Source organism: Tetrao urogallus (genome assembly GCF_951394365.1).
Source record: "Tetrao urogallus genome assembly, chromosome: 3".
Classification (NCBI taxonomy): domain Eukaryota; kingdom Metazoa; phylum Chordata; class Aves; order Galliformes; family Phasianidae; genus Tetrao; species Tetrao urogallus.
The window spans coordinates 21,670,391-21,687,368 of NC_136815.1; the positions used below are offsets into that span (position 1 = coordinate 21,670,391).

The following is a 16,978-nucleotide window of genomic DNA, read 5'->3' on the forward strand; positions in this document are numbered from 1 at the left end:
AAACTTAAAATGCACTACAAATCAAGAAGGCCAGAGAAAAGAAGCACAAGAAGCAAACGCCTGGAATGACACTATCCATGAAGGGGATGCGCATTGAAGGCTGCCCTATTTCTCTTCTGCACAAAGGATGCTCTACTTTCTCTCCACTGAACCAAAGTTAAACAGAACACCAAAACAGTAATGTGGGTTTTCCTTTGCATGACTTGCTGATGCAGAAGGAAGAGCAGAAGGAAAGCAGATGATGCAGAGAGCCTGGGAAGGGAGCTGTGAGCAGGAGTCTGGGCTACAGACAGGAAGGAGTTCACAGCTGGGGGAGGCAGAGCCTCAACACAGCTGCTCCAGAGAACAGCATCAGCCCAAGGCACAGGGTGAAGCTGGGGTCCTGCTGGCTTCCACAGGAACACACAGCCTCATTAGGTTATTACAGAAGAGCTTCTTCTCTTAGATAAGCCTTGAGGATTTCTGACAGAGGGACAGGAGTGTCAGAGATACAGGTCCCACACATAGCCCCGTCCCACTTGACGGCTACCAGAAACCTGAAGTCACATCTGTGGGGCAAGTAAGAGTAACATGAAGTTGACTCTAGGTTGACTGTACTGAGAGAAATAACAGTGCTTTTTAAAAGCACCACGGTAACATTCACAAAAAACATGCCTCAAAGTTGCATGACAATTAATGGATTTCCTGGAACTTACTTGTCTGATCAAAAGAGAACCTACATGGAAGAGAAGGCATAAGACATTTGCGCAACACATGACATGTGATGATCCCTTCAAAGTCCTGAGATATCCAGCCTGTGGTTCTCCAGCCCTGGCTCTGTGAGAGCTGGAGCAGCCCTGTCAAAGCCACTCTCCTTCCTGCTCCCACCAATTATAAGTTGGAGAGCAATGCTGGTGCACACCTAGATTTCAAGGATGGCAGCAGCCATAGCTTAGGAGCATCCTATACCTTTTCTATGGGGAAAAAACACACCCCAGGAATTAACCTCAGTTTTGCCAGTCTCAGGGATTTTAGCAATCTGTGACTGCCATTTTTCTGTAGCATGCTGTGTTGTACAATCAATGAATATACAGATGATACAGTATATCCGAGAGCTCGGCTTATGTAGCTATTATATTAAAGCAGAAAAGAAGGACACTCACCCTATCCTGAGCTCACGTGGGAAATTCTGGTGGAGTAGATCTCCAGAAGAGATCCTTCCCCATTGGAAGCCAGCTGTTACATGGGTTTAGGAGAGGTGGAGCCAGGCTCCACCCCTTCCTGCAGCACAGGTGAATTGCCTTCACCTGTGCTCCCGTGGCTGACTCATTGCTTGCCTCAAGTGATCAATCAGAGGTTCAGGCTGTGATTCAGCAATCCCCATACATGTGCATAGGCTGAGAACAGATGACAAAAGGATTATGCACTGTGGCTTATCTGAAGATTGTACAAACGAGGAAGGTACAAACTGCAGCTTGTGCAGGGCTTCCTGGTGTCTCCAGGGGGTCCATCACTGTGACAAATGGCCTGAGTCTGTGAGATGCACCAGGTAGGGTCTGAGTGCAAGAAAAACAACAGTGTGCAGCCTTCTTTCGGTGACATCTGTATCATGTACAGGGGTCCTTAATTCTGCTCTGAAACACAAATGGAAAGATACTAACAGCTTTTTTAGTATTTCAAACACATGCAGCTTATTTCAGAGTCCCAGTAATTCTGAAGGTCTGCTGTGCACTGTCTCATCTGCTTGCAGGTTAGGTTAACATTTTTAAAGCACAGAACAGAAATAATAAGGAAGGAGTCAATAATGACACTGGTATCATTAATTTCCTGTTTATCTCTGGCTTAAACCTGGAACAAATGAAAAAAATGCTTTCATTTGAAAGCAGTCAGACTGCAAAGCTGCAGGCCTAATAATCCATACAGCACTGCCCCAGCTACATCATCATCCCTCTCCCCTTTCTTCTTCTCATCTGCCTCAACCTGCCCCCCAGTTTGGGCCAGCTCCTGCACCTTGAGCCTGAAGACACCTGGTTGTGGAAGGAGAGTCTCAGGTTCATACTGTATGGAGACAAGGCTCAGAGGAAAGGCTGCAGCACAATTATATGCTAACACCCTAAATAACATCCAGCACAGACCTGGATCTAAAAGGCCTGAGACTATACAGAGTGCTGTGCATGATTAGCCAGACTACTTAGCACTATTTCACCTATATGCAGGCTAGCACTACTTAGAACACAAGAAGAGTCAACTGGGAAAAAAAGAGCAAAGTTTCAACTAGCCTGCTACCCTGCCTCTGGCAGCAGCCAATGCTGTGAGAAGGAAGAGGAGAACCAGAACCTTCAGCCTACCTGCCCAGCCATCTGCAGCTTAAGGGCTTTTTTGAAAGAGAGGTTGCATTCCTATCATTGTGTTCAACAGCCCTTGCTGGGACTTGCTCCCTTTCAGTAATCCATCCTTTTTAAATTTATGTTTAATTCTGGTTTCCAAAACATCTTCTGATGCTGATCTCCTCCTTTCAAATATGCACTGCCTAGAGAAGTTATCTTGTCTGGTGTCTGCTCTCTAGTTGGTGCTGACATCCTGATCCTTCAACTGCATAAGAAAAGGTGAATAGTTGCTCTTCATAATATAATGAAGCATCATCTATAAAAAAATATTACAGAGGATGAATATTCACCTTCCCTGTGCTGTTCATATACATCTCTCACATTCTTTTATTTATTTATGTTTGCCTTAAGACTCATCAGGCCAGTTGCAGAAAGCCTGGAACCAGTTTGGTGGTTGTCACATTCTGCCTGTAAAGGGAGAGATGGGTCACCAGATTTGCAAAATTCCCCTGGTTAGATTAACATGAAACTGGCACTCAAGGTCCAGACACAATCATCAATTTGAATGAGAATTTCTGTACTGCAATTATTTTTAAAGTATCGGCACTCTTACAACTATATCTATTTAGGATGTGCAGCTAAATTATATGACTTTCTAAGAAATTGAAACTTTGCATTACTTAACAAAGTACCTTTACAAATAACAAAATACCTTTACAAAGGAAAAAGAAACAAAAGAGAGAGATGGAGGAAGGGAAGACGGAGGAAAAGATACAGTCAGAGAAAGAGATCACCGGTTTGAACTCCAGCATTGGTCCAGCCAATTTCTTCACAGTAAATTATTTCCCAAAAACAAACAAACAAACAAACACTGTTTTAGTTTTTCAGTGTTGTATCTATTTACTTTTGTATGTTACACCCAGCAGCTTCCAGCCAACGATGTATTTGCACATTACACACCCTGAGGGAATCCAAGATATCTCAGAAGGCCAGTGCTTCAAACCTTTGTGTCTCTGCTTGTAGAGATGGAGAATCCAGCCTTTGGGAAACCAAGCTACTAAACTTTTGTTCCTCTCCACAATGCCACATCAATGGCTTTCAACTGCTTACAATTTTAATATCCATACACATTTTCTAACACACGGATGATCCCTACCAACAACAGATGGATAATCAAGCCCCTTGACAATAAACTTGTTCTCCTCCCTGTTGCAGTTGAAGTTTCAGGAGCAATCCACAATCCCTCAGGAGTCTGGAGTCCAGAGTTTGAGACTCCTTGCTTTCAGCTATTTCTTTACTTTAGCTTTCTTAAATAACACCAGCCACCACTACAAAAGCTCTGCTGTCCCAGAAGGTCATTGCTCACATTTAACACAGTCAGTAGAACTGAACTGTTTTAAAATCCAGTTTAGCCAGCTAAGCAACAGGAAAAGTGCCGATTTCCTTTGGTGGACTTTCAAGTGCTACATGGTGATTGAGAATGTGCTCTGTCATTGGCGCTGCAAATAGCCAAGAGCCTGGGACAGAGTGGTCCTGATGGATAATAGCTCTTAATCAGGTTTTCTGGCTCTTTGGGGGGAGAATTTGCATATTTGCTGCTCATATTTAGGTGCACACTTTTTCCTTGCTAACAGATTTATTTCTGTGTCCCTAAAATACATCTCTAGGAAGCTCCCAATACATTTGACCAGGTAAAACTATTTTTGGGCTGAATTAATTACAGAAAATGATGATTCCAGCAGAATATACACTAGCTAAAGTATTAAGGAAGGTAATGTAGATTCCTTGCTCTTTATTGCTGCTTACAGACAAAAAGAAGCTCTGGACAAGGCCCTGAGCAACATTATCTAGCCTTGAAGATATTCCTGCTTGGGGAAGAAGGTAAATTCCAGAAGTCCAACTCAACCAAAAGAACTATGAAAATTCTCTTAGGCTGAGGTTCTTCTCATCTGTCTTCAATGGCCTGTACATCTTTTACCTACTCTAAGCAAGTCCTCTGGGATACCTCCATGAGCAATGAAAAAGGAGAAGAAAATTCCTCTCTTTCTTATAGCAGACATCAAATAAGGTCACCTTGGATTAGGTTGAACTCATTTTACAAAGTGAAAAAAAAAAAATTAAAAAAAAGAAGGGCTTCTAAAAAGAAAGCCATGTCCAGATGATCAGCTTGTTCTCATCATCCCAACAGTGTTTACATCAGCTCTGTTTCGTATGTTTTTCAAATAAGTTGTGATTTTAAACTTGATTCCAAACCATCAATGAAAACTGAGTAGCTGAGGATGTACTAATCCCTAAAGAATCATATTGCAAACATCACATGACTTCATGTAGGAAACAACTTGAAAGCTGTAAGGCAAATCTTAATCCTTTTAACCTGTGCCCTTCCCATCAGGAGTAGCTTACAAATGGTCTTGCTGGAGAGTTCAGCTACTGAACAGTTTATTTTTTATCCAGTTTTTAATGCTGATGCCATTACAGTTTGTTTTCCAGGAATTAAACGAACTGCTGCTGAGCCATTCTGAATTGTTGCACATTTGGTTAGAAATCTCCCCACATTTCCAGCTCGTGAGCCTATCTAATTCTTCATCATCAAATTCCAGAAAGGAAAAATATTGGGCAGAATCATAGTTAACTTCCACACTTTTCCACTGGCAAACATATTTCCATCTCCAACTTCCTTACAGAACACGAATTAAAGCCTTTTTTTTTTTTCCTATTTACTTCATTATTTCCTTGAGCTTCAGTGAAATCGAGAACAGTTCTAGGAATAAGGCTTAAAGTAACTTGTACTTCCAAGCTGCATATTTAACATGTTAACACTGAGCTCTGTGCACTAATGTAGGACACTTGATTTTTTAGGATCAACAAATGGCAAACGCTTCCATATGAAAAGAATATTCCCACCCACAGAAATAGAATTCAGCCTTCCTAAGCAGTAAACAATAGAGAATTAAAATGCCTCTCAGAGGCACAGCCAGAAAAAAACCAACCACACCCCAGATCCAAATGAGATTCTCAGTCAGATCTTTTCAGCATTTCTTTTCTGAGAAAAAGCATCTCCTACTAAAAAAGGTGGGTGCCAGGCACAAACTCATTGATGGGTTCTGAAACATTTTGGAACTGTGTGTGCTTCAATAAGGAGCATAGATAATAATGGGGTCATTTACCTCAACCTCTTTCTTGTAACTTTTCGAAAGAGCATACATCTAAAACTAGGAACTAAAATCAATCACTCTGATATTTACAGACCCAACAGTGATAAAATATCCTTAAGAAGCCCATGAGCCAGAAAGTGCAGGAATCATTACAATTTATGCTTTTGTTTGATTTTGTTTTATTTTTGCTTTTCATTAATGACATTTCTTAGTATTTCAAAAGTGTTGAACGCAGAGAAAAAATTTACTTCTTATAGATTTATAAAAGCCAACCAAAATGTCAGAGCTTCAAACTGATGTACTGTAACATTCATATAACATTATTTCAAAGTTGCCTTGTCTCAATTTTTTGAATGATAAATACAGTATTATCAGCTGCCAAGCCAGAATGCAGCAATTTATAGCTTATGACAACCAAGAAAACATTCTCAAATAAAATGCATCACAGGCGCTGAAAAAAGATAATAACTAGAAATAGAAAAAAAAAAAATCAAGCTTTTAAGCTTTGTAGGGTATAGCTTAGCAAATACTTTTGATTTCAGAGTTCAAATTTCCTCTGAGATTGGCAAGTTAACAATAATCCTGTATTTTTAATCGTAGTTAAAACTACCTAAATGCTGTTCAAACTAAAGACAAGAACTTGTGATATTGAAAAATCTACTCTGCTTGAAGTAGATGAGAATTAAATGGGAAGGAGGCATTAGCTGATGAAAAATGCTTCTAAAATTTACTGGCAGATTCATAGATTTTTTAAGGCCAGCGAGACCCGTTACCATCTAATCAGATCTTCTGAATAACACATGGCACAGAACCTCACCTTGTAACTACTGCATCAGACCCATTCCTCCTGCTTGAATTACCCTTTACTTTTTGAAGGACGTTCAAGTCTTGTTTTACACATTCAAAATGATGTAGAATTCAGCAAGAATGCAAGTTGCTTTTGTAGCTAACTAAACTTATTGCAAGAAGGTGCTTGCTTTCATCTACTTGGAATTTTCTGGGGGTCTTACAGACTGAATCACTAATGAACTATTTTATAAAACAAGGCTAAAACATACATTTTTTCTAATGAAAAATCTCTTTCCAGCCTAATTTATATGCTGTGCTTGAGTCATCCCTTTACATAAACTGAAATCCATACCTTTCCATTAACTGAAAAAGATTCTAACATCTCCAGCTTCACAATGTAAGGTACAGTTTCCAAACTTTCAGATCTTCCTGCAGTTCCTTTGTGATCTTGCTCTGACCAAAATGTCACTAATATTGCACGCAGTAAACCACTACTGTCTGCTAGTAATAGCTGCAATCACCCTTGCTGGTCCTGACATTTCTCTTCAGAATATTCCTATCAGTCTCAAATATATTACTTTTAGAATCATAGAATCATGGAATCCTTTGAGTTGGAAGGGAGCTTTAAAGGTCATCTGGTCCAACTCCCCTGCAATGAACAGGGACAACTGCTAGATCAGGCTGCTCAGAGTGCCATCCACCCTGACCTTGAATGTCTCCCAGGATGGAGCATCCACCACCCCTCTGGGCAACCTGTTCCAGTGCCTCACTGCCCTTAACGTATAATAGTCTTCTTATGCACAATTTAAATCTAAATGTTTTAGTTTGAAACCATTTCTCCTTGTCCTACTAAAGAGTATGTCCCCATCTTTCTTATAGCCTCCCCTCAGATACTGAAAGCCCACTCTCGGATCTACCCAGAGCCTTCTCTTCTCCACGCTGAACAGCCCCAGCTCTCTCAGCCTGTCCTCATAGGAGAGGTGTTCCACCCTTGAATCATTTTTGTGGCCCTCCTCTGGATGTGCTCCAAGAGATTCACATCTCTCCTATACTGAAGACTCCGTATCTGGATGCAGTACTCCAGGTGAGGTCCCAGCAGCATAAAGGATCACCTCCCTCATCCTGCCCACCAAGATTCTTTTGATGCAGCCCAGGATATGGCTAGCTTTTTGGGCTGCAAGCTGCCTCACAGACAGCTTGCCATCCACGAATACCCACGGGTCCTTTTCGGCAGGGCTGTGCTCCATCCTTACCTCCCCCAGCCTGTTCCGATAGCAGGGGTTGCCACCACCCACGTGTCACACATTGCACTTGTATTTGTTGAACCTCATGAAGTTCACATAGGCTCACTGCTCAAGCGTGCCTAGGTCTTTCTGAATGGCATCAAATGCAACGCACAATTTGGTGTCATCCACAAACTTGCAGTGGGTGCACTCAATCCCAGTGTTTATATAATTGGTGAAGATATTAAAGAATACTGATCTCTGAGGGACACCACCTGTCACCAATCTCCATCTGGACACTGAGCCATTGACTATCACTCTCTGGGTATGATCTCAAACTATTTCCTTGTCCACTGAACAGTCCACTCATCAAATCCATATCTTTCCAATGTGGAGAGAAGGATGTTGTGGGGGACCGTGTCAAAGTCCAGTTAGATTACATCAGTAGCTCTTCCTTTTTCCACTGATGCAGTTACACCATTACAGAAAGCTACTATGTTGGCCAGGCAAGTCCTGCCATTGGTGAAGCCATGCTGGTTATCCCATAACACATCCCTCTCTTCCATACGCCTTAGCATTGCTTCCATGAGGACCTGCTCCATTATCTTCCTCGACATTGAGGTGAGGCTGAGAAGTCAGTAGTTCCATGTGTCATTTTTCCAGTATGTAGGAACTTCACCTGACCTCCATGACTTTTCAAATATCTTGAGAGTGGCTTAGCAACTATGTTAGCCAGTTCCCTAGGGAATCTGGGAATGCATGTCATTGAAACCCACAGACTTGTGGAAGTTCAGATTCCTCAGGTAGTCACGAACCTGATCTTTGGGTAGGAGAAGGGACACTGCTCTCCCAGCTGCATTTTCTGACTCAAAAACTTATTAGCTGAACTGCAGGAACTCACAGTTAAAGTAGACTTCAGAAAGTTAATTTAGAAGTAGTCTTCATTTGTGGCAAAATGAATGTGAATGAGCAGTTTTCATGTATTTGCTGCAATCATGAAATATTTTGCCCCAAAAATGACACATTATTTTTTATCTGACAGAATCGTTCTGTGCTCTCATATTAGAAATGTACATGCTCTAATGAGAAGCATATTATAGGAGCCCTGTTAAAACTACTATTAAAATTTGCATTCAGGGACAGTTCTTTGTCCTGTCACCAGCCACATTATTCCTGCTGAACATTTGCACGTCTTTGGTCTATTCTGCACCAAACAAAAAAAATTATAACTCTGATGCTTTTGGCTAATTACTAGAAGTAGTTCAATACAGCAATATGCCAAAAACAAGACATGTCCAAGAAGAACAAAGGTGAAAAGAAATGTATGCAAAGTACGATCGAGCCTGTCTGGTAGTCAAATAGCACAACTAATAAGAAAACATACCATAATCTACAGACTAGTCCTTTCATTAAATTATTAGCCTTAAAGACTTTATTAATGTTACTAAAAGCAGACAAGGTCATATGAGAGGCTAATGTAACTGAGATATTATGCTAAACTATGAGCATTTTAAAATATTCACCTTCATAAAAATTTACAGCATATTAAATTCCTTTAATTACTCTAGAGCTATTTCTAATTTCAAAAGCCTATTTTTATGGAACAATGATAAATTTGCGAATAGATGAATTATTGTACAGATTAATACACACAGTTCAAACTTCAATCAAGATTTTAAATGGCTCTAGTAGCTGCAGCCTGTATAGTAGGTTCTTTAAGTGCTAAGCAATTAAAATTGTTCTCTTAGCATACTGGTTTAATTTAATACCTCCCAAGTTGCTGAAACTTTGACTTCTGCAGAGGAACATATTCATTCACCATATTTCCCTTAAAATGCTAGAATATTTAAAAGGAAACAAATGACCTAGAAAAAGCAATATGATTTTGCTAATTATCATATAACACTACTGATATACCTAACTCATACTTAATGAGATCAAGATTTGGGGATGCCATGGGTGCACAGCTGACGTCCTTTACACCTCATTCCCACAAAGAAGCAAACCAGGCACCTGGTGGCTGGCAACTGGTGCTGTTGGTGTGTTTCAACACCTGGAAACTCTGCAAGTACAGAAATGAGGCACCTGTGAAGTAACTAAAATTATGAAAATTCTTGGATACAGTGTGTAAAGTTGGTTTTGTGAGTAGGGTTTTAGAGTTTTGTTTAATTGTTTGCTCATTGAGTAGCAGGAGCCATTACACTTCTGTGAGTCACTTGATGAAAAGACTGGGCTCTCCAAGTGACACTGCACCAAACATCTGAGATCACAAATCACACAAATACTATCTACTAAAGTGAAGGACTAATAGCTAGTGTCTCTATTTTTTAAGGAAACCAATTTTTCTTTCCCTCATCTTACAGGACCATCTTTGCAAATGGAGAAATTCACTACCTCTGTGTAATCAAGTCAAAGACCCTTCAGCATAGGTCTATGAAGTCCTAAGCCTATTACGGTGTGGTTTTCCTCTTTTTTTATTTTTTTCTCTTAAGAGTTTCTATTATTCTTTTTTTTTTTTTTAAAAAAAAAAAAAAAAGGAGCTTAGAAACTGAATCCAAAGATTGCCCAAGTTTGTATGAGTCCATGAAACAGGTATTCTGAGGGATCAAGCATCACAGCGGAAAATTGCTTTCAAATAGTGACACAGCCAAGAGTTAGCAGAGTCTATCCACCAATAATCTGGAGAACAGAGAGCCTACCTAACTCTCCACACTCAGCTGGCAGGCCCAAGTCGGAGAGCTTTCCCATTACACTGCTTCCTCAAGCACGCCTTTAGCTGACACCAAGCAGACAGTTGGGCTCAGCTCATGCATTCAAGCAGGCATTAGATGGTGCTTGGTGCTCTGACTGATGGAAGGGACAAGGGATGAAGGGACAGCATGGTCTGGAAAAGGAGTGGAACTCGAGGGTTTGACCTCTTTTGTGACAAGAAAGGAAATATTGCATATAAAAGTCCAGCATCCAAGATCAAAAACATATCTTACTGTTGAAGTTTTATGAAGGTAATAAAGAAGTTCTATAAAAATGAGAGAAATTATATATGACAGTATTTGTTTGCCAGCTCTAGGAAAATGATGAATAGATTGGGTTAGCAGTGAGTTTTTGATTTTTGAAGAAATATTAAAGTTAGATGAGCTACTGGTTTATTAATTTCTGGAAGAATAATTTCTCCTCTCCTGTAATGTACCAAAAAAGCAAGTCCCTGTCACTGTGGAGACAGAGACATGAACAACTAGCAAGGTTCAGCATGACACTGTAAAAAGGAGTTTCACCTTTAGGTATCTGGTTGAATTTTAAATGGAAACGTTCTGAGGGTTGTTTGATGTCCTGGGTCAGCTTGGTCTCAAATACAGCTCAGTTTGTCATGGACAAATGTTCTCATCAGAAGTACCCGTAGCAACAAATAACCTCCCCTACAAGGCCAGCAGAAAGGAGCCAACTTGAACCAATTCTCCGGGAAACTGTGTGTCATAACAGCATTCCCTTTGCAGAAATGGGAGAGCACCTGTTTTCTTCTCCCCTGGTGTCTAAAGCTGAACTAATATTCTCTGGATACCATAACACAAACAGAGTCACCTCGTTTCCCCTTCTCAATTTCCAGAAGCTTGCAGGGAAGGTTGACCCAGCCCCAGTGCTATTACTTTAAGAACTGGTCTAAATCATTTTAGAAGCAGATCTGTGATGATCATGTCTTGCTTTTTAAACAAAACCTCCGGAGTGCTGGTCCAGCTGGACTTGCTTAATGATTTTTTATCCCTTTCAGACAGTGAACAAGATTTGTGCAAAAGCATTCACAGAAGCCAAACAAACAAACAAAAAAGAGCAAACAAAAAAACAAAAAAACCCATCTCCACACCTACGTGTGTAAATTCTGGCCAAACTTGACTGTCATAGTGTTGGAAATGAATGGCTTTATGTGCAACAGTTTAGATATATGTCTAATTAAAAAAAATACATAATTGATCCCTTAAAAGTGAGGAAGGTAATTGTGTAATTAATAAAGAAGCAGTCTAAGGATCAATGGCCACCTCAAACTGTAAAAATATAGCATAAAATACAATACCACACACACACACAAAAGTTCAATTTGATTTATGCTTCACGAAAAAGCAAAACAAATGCAATACAAATATTTTCAGTAGCTAAAAACTGGCTATCACTAGAAAAACACAGCTCCAGACATTCTTCATTGCAGGGCTAAGCTGTTCTCAAAATAATCAAACATAAAGGCTGCTGATGGAAATATATCTAACACTTCGCAGACACAAAGCATGAAACTGCTGTGTTCAGCACTGATCACCTTGCTTGTACTTTAGGGGCATTTGTTAAGCTTCATTCCACAGCTCGCAAAGCACTCTGAACTCATTTGGCCTTTCTTACTCCCTGAGAGTAGACAGCACCTTTTTCTTACAAAAATTTAAGGACACTTCATTGCATGCCCTTTAAAAATAAAAACGTTGGAAATGGCGGAGTTTGAGGAGCTGGAGTCACTGTGTGTGTCCCAGAAGCAATCACAAACAGCTCTGAAAAACACACGTACTCTTGTGCTCTGTGGATCTTTCAGACCAAACGGAGCAGAAGGAGCAGATTTCTAATTGTATATAAAAAGGAGAATCTCAGAATCTATTTAAAAAGGAGAAAAATGCTAGAGAACCGTTCTTACTGTTCTTATTGTTCAAGAAGTAGAGCATATTTTCTTGAACTGTTACAGAAAGAAAGAAAACAACTGTACTTTCAAGAAAATATTTAAATGAAATTGATGAAGTGACAACACTTGACTGCATGTTTAAATTGGACAAAATTATAAAAGCTGTTACAGAGTGTTCAATGTGTTCCAATGTTATAATATACCATAAGGACTCATTCAAGCAGTGAGAATACTGCAGACAAGGCGTGAAGATTACAAGATGCTGTAGACTTCTGCCTGGTATAATATAAAATACAATCCAAAGCAGCAGAAATGTTTTTAGTGGAGTTAAATCCTTCCCATCAGGGATCAATGGGGAGAAAGGTATCTCTGTGCCTTATGCTGTAAGAACACCGTATTATTTGCTTAACTGGAAGTTAAATGAATCAAAACTTCAAACAGTATATATATAAAAAAAACTAACATGAATTAACATGCCAAATTTTTAATAGGAAAGAAAATCAGATTTTAATGCAGAGGACTCAGTGGTGTATTTATTTTTTACACTAAGGTGTAAAGCAAGCTTATAAGTTAAGATGTTTCTTACAGCTTATACCTTCTGAAGTCACCGGAGACTTACCTGACCACAAAGCCTCATCCTGAGAGATCTGGGCTCCATCTTCTCCTGAGTGCTGTTCCTCAGAGTGAGCTCTTATCAAACACCACTGAACTGCTTTATTTAGTATCTTTTCCGGTGATCTATTACCCTCTGACTGGAAGTTCCCAGTTAACTGTCTGTAATATCCCTCGCATGCTGTCCCCAGTATCTTACCTGTTCTGATACACTTGCATTTTTTGGACCACACATCCTTACATGGATGCTTACAGGCTATGGAGGATGATGCATACCACAGCTACAGCTTCTCAGCAGTGCTTACAGTCTCTAAACCCATTACAAAGTGCTCATACTCATGTGAGATGCATAAGCAGAGCCTAGGAACATGAGTTCACAGCAGTGTCATAGTTGTATGTCATTGCACTGAACAACTTGCACCTCACCTGGAAAATTGTATGCCAACTGAAGACAGATCTCTGGCTATTTAACAATATGTACCCCTCCATACTTCTTGTCCAGCATAGATATTCTGCTTTGAAAATTAGATTTTCATACATTTATCGTTATAGTCAACGTTATGGTATCTTGGTGCAACCCATATGGTCCAGAAGCAAAGAGTTCTGCCCATAAATAAGAAGAATATAATGTATGACTCACTGCACAGGAACAAGTAAGACACAAGGCAGTTAATCAACTACTAGGAGAGTCCAATCACATGGTAAAATGAGCATGGAAATGCACCAGCCTACTTCAGTCATAAAGAACTAAGGAAAAAAAAATGTTAAAATTTTAAAACTGACCATAATTTTTTAAGCATCACTGTTATGAAACTTTGTTCTTCACGCTATTAATCTGGCGTGGAAACTATCACGGAAATTCACTAAGGCTTTTCCCAGGCTACTCTTGTCTCCTGCAAAACTGGGAGGACTCTTGTCCCCTGCAAAACCTTGTGCAGCATGGGGTGTCCTGGCCAGGGGGGCTGCTGGGGATACCTCTGTGCTAGCATGCAAGCCTCTTTAGCAGAATCTGCTCCTTACTGGGACACAGATATAATATTACAGATAACTCCCTATGCCAAATCAAACTTCACAGAATTTTACCTCTTCAGCACTCTTTAATGTCCCACATGCTTTTAGAGTCATCTCTTGAAAATATTGTTTCTTTGTATAAATATGAAACAGTAAAAAGATGCCATATATTTCAAAGTCAAAATATTAATAATGAAAAAATTATTTGTTCTGCACTGCAGAATTCCCCTCTGCCTTAGTTTACTATTTATAAACCACCAGTCTGGGATTAATTATTGTAAATCCTTAAGCCTAAAAGAAGATTTTAGGCATGTTTATGCTATGCATAATCTATACCATTATTAAACTGAAGCTCAAATACAAATTATGTCCTATTTTTGTTGGCTACCTTTTAACATTTCTGCATCTTATCCGTGGTAAATACTATTCCTCAAGGGGAAGTCTTCCTTACAATCTTAAAAACATCAGGCTGCCAGAGCCTGCAGGAACGCTCCCCTGACGTGCCACTGTATTACAGAAGGAATTTTCTTTGCAAAGTACTCTCACCGGGCACTCCGTCCCTCATCCAGAAATTGATGTCTGTTCCATCTGCAGTGTCATAAACTTCTGTAACGTTGATAGGCAGTAGCAGAGCCATGATCTCTTTCACGATGTCACGAGCTTTGGCATTACCAGTAAAAGCCAGCCCAGATGGCTTGAAGGTGCCCTCATCAGACTCCATGACGATATCAAAGTTAGAGATGTTTTCCTAAACGTGAAAGGAAAGAACATACTGGTTTATGATTTCCATTATAAGTGGCAGCTTATATTGGGTTCTACAAGTAACCGTGACAGCATAACTTCAGATTTGTTTCAGATTTATGAAATACCATCTAGATAAGCTGTTCCCACCTTATTTCAGTTTTCACTTGCAGCAATCACTTCCTACTCAGTTCTGCAGTTCCAGAAATTCTGGTGCACAGGGGAGGGTATGCAGACCGGTCAGCTTTAAAATTAGATGCCTGCAAAGCTTGTTCAGACTGTGAAAGACAGCCCACTTGACAAAAACAGCTGTTGCCTCTTCAGAATCGTATTATTTTCAATACAGCATGTTGTCAACTCTGACTTCAGCTAGAGGATTGAAATGCCAAGGTTCTGCCTGACCCAAAGGAATAATGTCTGTTTTAAGTGAAGTCAGTGTTTTGCAAGGTAAGTTCTTACAAGAAACATAAAATGTTACGATTTCAGGCATAAACGGCATAACAACGTTCGCTTTTTCTATACATGGAAAATTCTTTCTAGCTGAAAGAATAAAACTTAGCACCCAAGAGCCATTTATTTGCCTCTTATACACTCAGAGCACTCTGTCACAAAAGTCTAATTGGAATGACGTACTTACAGACTTTACACAAAGGAAATGTTACCTCTCTTTGAGAGCTACAGAACATTTTCTGCAAAGTGAAAGAGGCCAGGTCAGACTGAAGAAAGCTGTGCTTCAGACTGTCTTGAATGTGACTGGGAGAACTTACTCATACATGTACAGGACTGCAGGTTTTAGTCCTGTGCTCAGATATGATTCTAGACTTTTATGGTTGTCATGAGTTATTTAAGAAAATCATTACAAGAGAAAGGTGACATTCATGAGTAACAGATTCATGTCATTAGCAGGTTATACAAGCCTATGAGTCAGTACGAAATTCCATCACCATTTTTTGGATATAAAACCAAATGCAAAGTGGCTGTGAATATGATTTTGCAAATATCAAAAGTCGGCCCTGTAAGCTTTCAGCAGTTCTTTCTAAGAATCTGCCAACAACTGTGTTTTATACTCTATTTTCTCCAGACTCTTCTCTTTTTAGTTAAGCGTCATGGAATCTCAGACTCATAGGGCTCGGAAGAGACCTCTGGAGGTCACCAAGTCCAACCCCTGGCTACAGCAGCTCCCCACAGCAGGTTGCAGGAAAGCATCCAGGTGTGTCTTGGAAATCTCCAGAGGAGAAGGAGGCACCACAGCCTCTGTGCGCAGCCCATTCCAGGGCTCTGTCACCCTCACAGTAAGTAAGTTCTTTCTCATCTTCAGATGGAGCTTCCTGCGTTCCAGTTTGTGCCCATTGCCTCTTGTCTTGTCACTGGCCACCACCAAAAAGAGCCCAGCCTCATCCACTTGACTCCCACCCTTTAGATACTTATGAATGTCGATAAGGAGCATTTCTGAATGTAAACCATCATTGTATACCAAGCCTGAACAGCAAACTTCATAAACTGCCAGTAGTATTACTGTGGTCTTCAATTGTTTTCTTTCTCATTTAAATGTCCACACGTGTTTTTAATATGAAACTGAGAAAACAAACCACCCACAATACATTACAATGTATTCTTGCCCAGGAAAAAGGCAGTTCAGTTCTTAGAATGTGCGGGACTAACACGAAGACAAAATGCTCTGGGGAGAGAAACTAGACTCACTGGGGACAAAAAATAACAAGTCACAGCTACTTATGTACCATGTGTCCTTAAGAAAGTTTTTGCCCTATTTTTTTCTTTCCCCACTGGAAGATAGGATTAATTTTATATCTATCCACTGTCAAGTTTCAAATTAGGGTATTGCAATCTTTAAAAAATAAATTAGGAAATAAAGTAGTTTGGGTTGCTTTCACTATGCCCTGCTTTTGCTTATGTACATTAGTATTGCTACTTACATGTAAAGAAATACGCACTGAGAAATACGCTGTGCGGAATATGCATCCTTTGTCATTTGCATTTTATGGTGCAGGGATAACTAGCACTTATCAAAGCAGGCTGAGTCTGTTCAGTCTCCCTTGGCTAATTCCAGGAACAGGAGAACAAAACAGGGAGATTTTATAAAATAAAATAACTGTAGGCTCAGCTGTTTCTTTCTTTATTCCCCATACTCAATGCATCATTTAAACAAGCATTTTAAATGCAGTGCACACTTTTTTTCAGAGATTAATTCCATTTGCTGCATCCTGATACTTGCCACTTCTCTTAGCACATAATGGAGAACAAAATCTTGGTGGTGTAACTTGCTGCCTAATTTTCTGAATTTCCATACAGACTTATATCCTTTATCTTCCTATCACAAACTGGATTCCATCCTCTTTACATTATCAATGTTTATCTCTTAGGCTAAACATTTAACTGAAACTTCATAATAAATACTGCAAGGGCAAATTGGCTTTTTACAGCTTACTATTTTCACTGAAGATACAAATAGGCATAATTACCAATGCTTACCCT

At 39.8% G+C, this 16,978-nt stretch overlaps 1 protein-coding gene across 1 annotated transcript in view; it reads right to left on the bottom strand.

Annotated features, from left to right (window-relative positions):
* Nucleotides 1-16,978, bottom strand: part of CPQ (carboxypeptidase Q) — a gene marked incomplete at its 3' end in the record, with an annotated part of 153,745 nt that overhangs the window by 15,522 nt on the left and 121,245 nt on the right. The window contains exon 7 of the mRNA XM_079533031.1: nucleotides 14,291-14,492. Coding sequence (XP_079389157.1) covers nucleotides 14,291-14,492 — 202 coding nt within the window. The remainder of the gene's footprint in view (nucleotides 1-14,290; nucleotides 14,493-16,978) is intronic.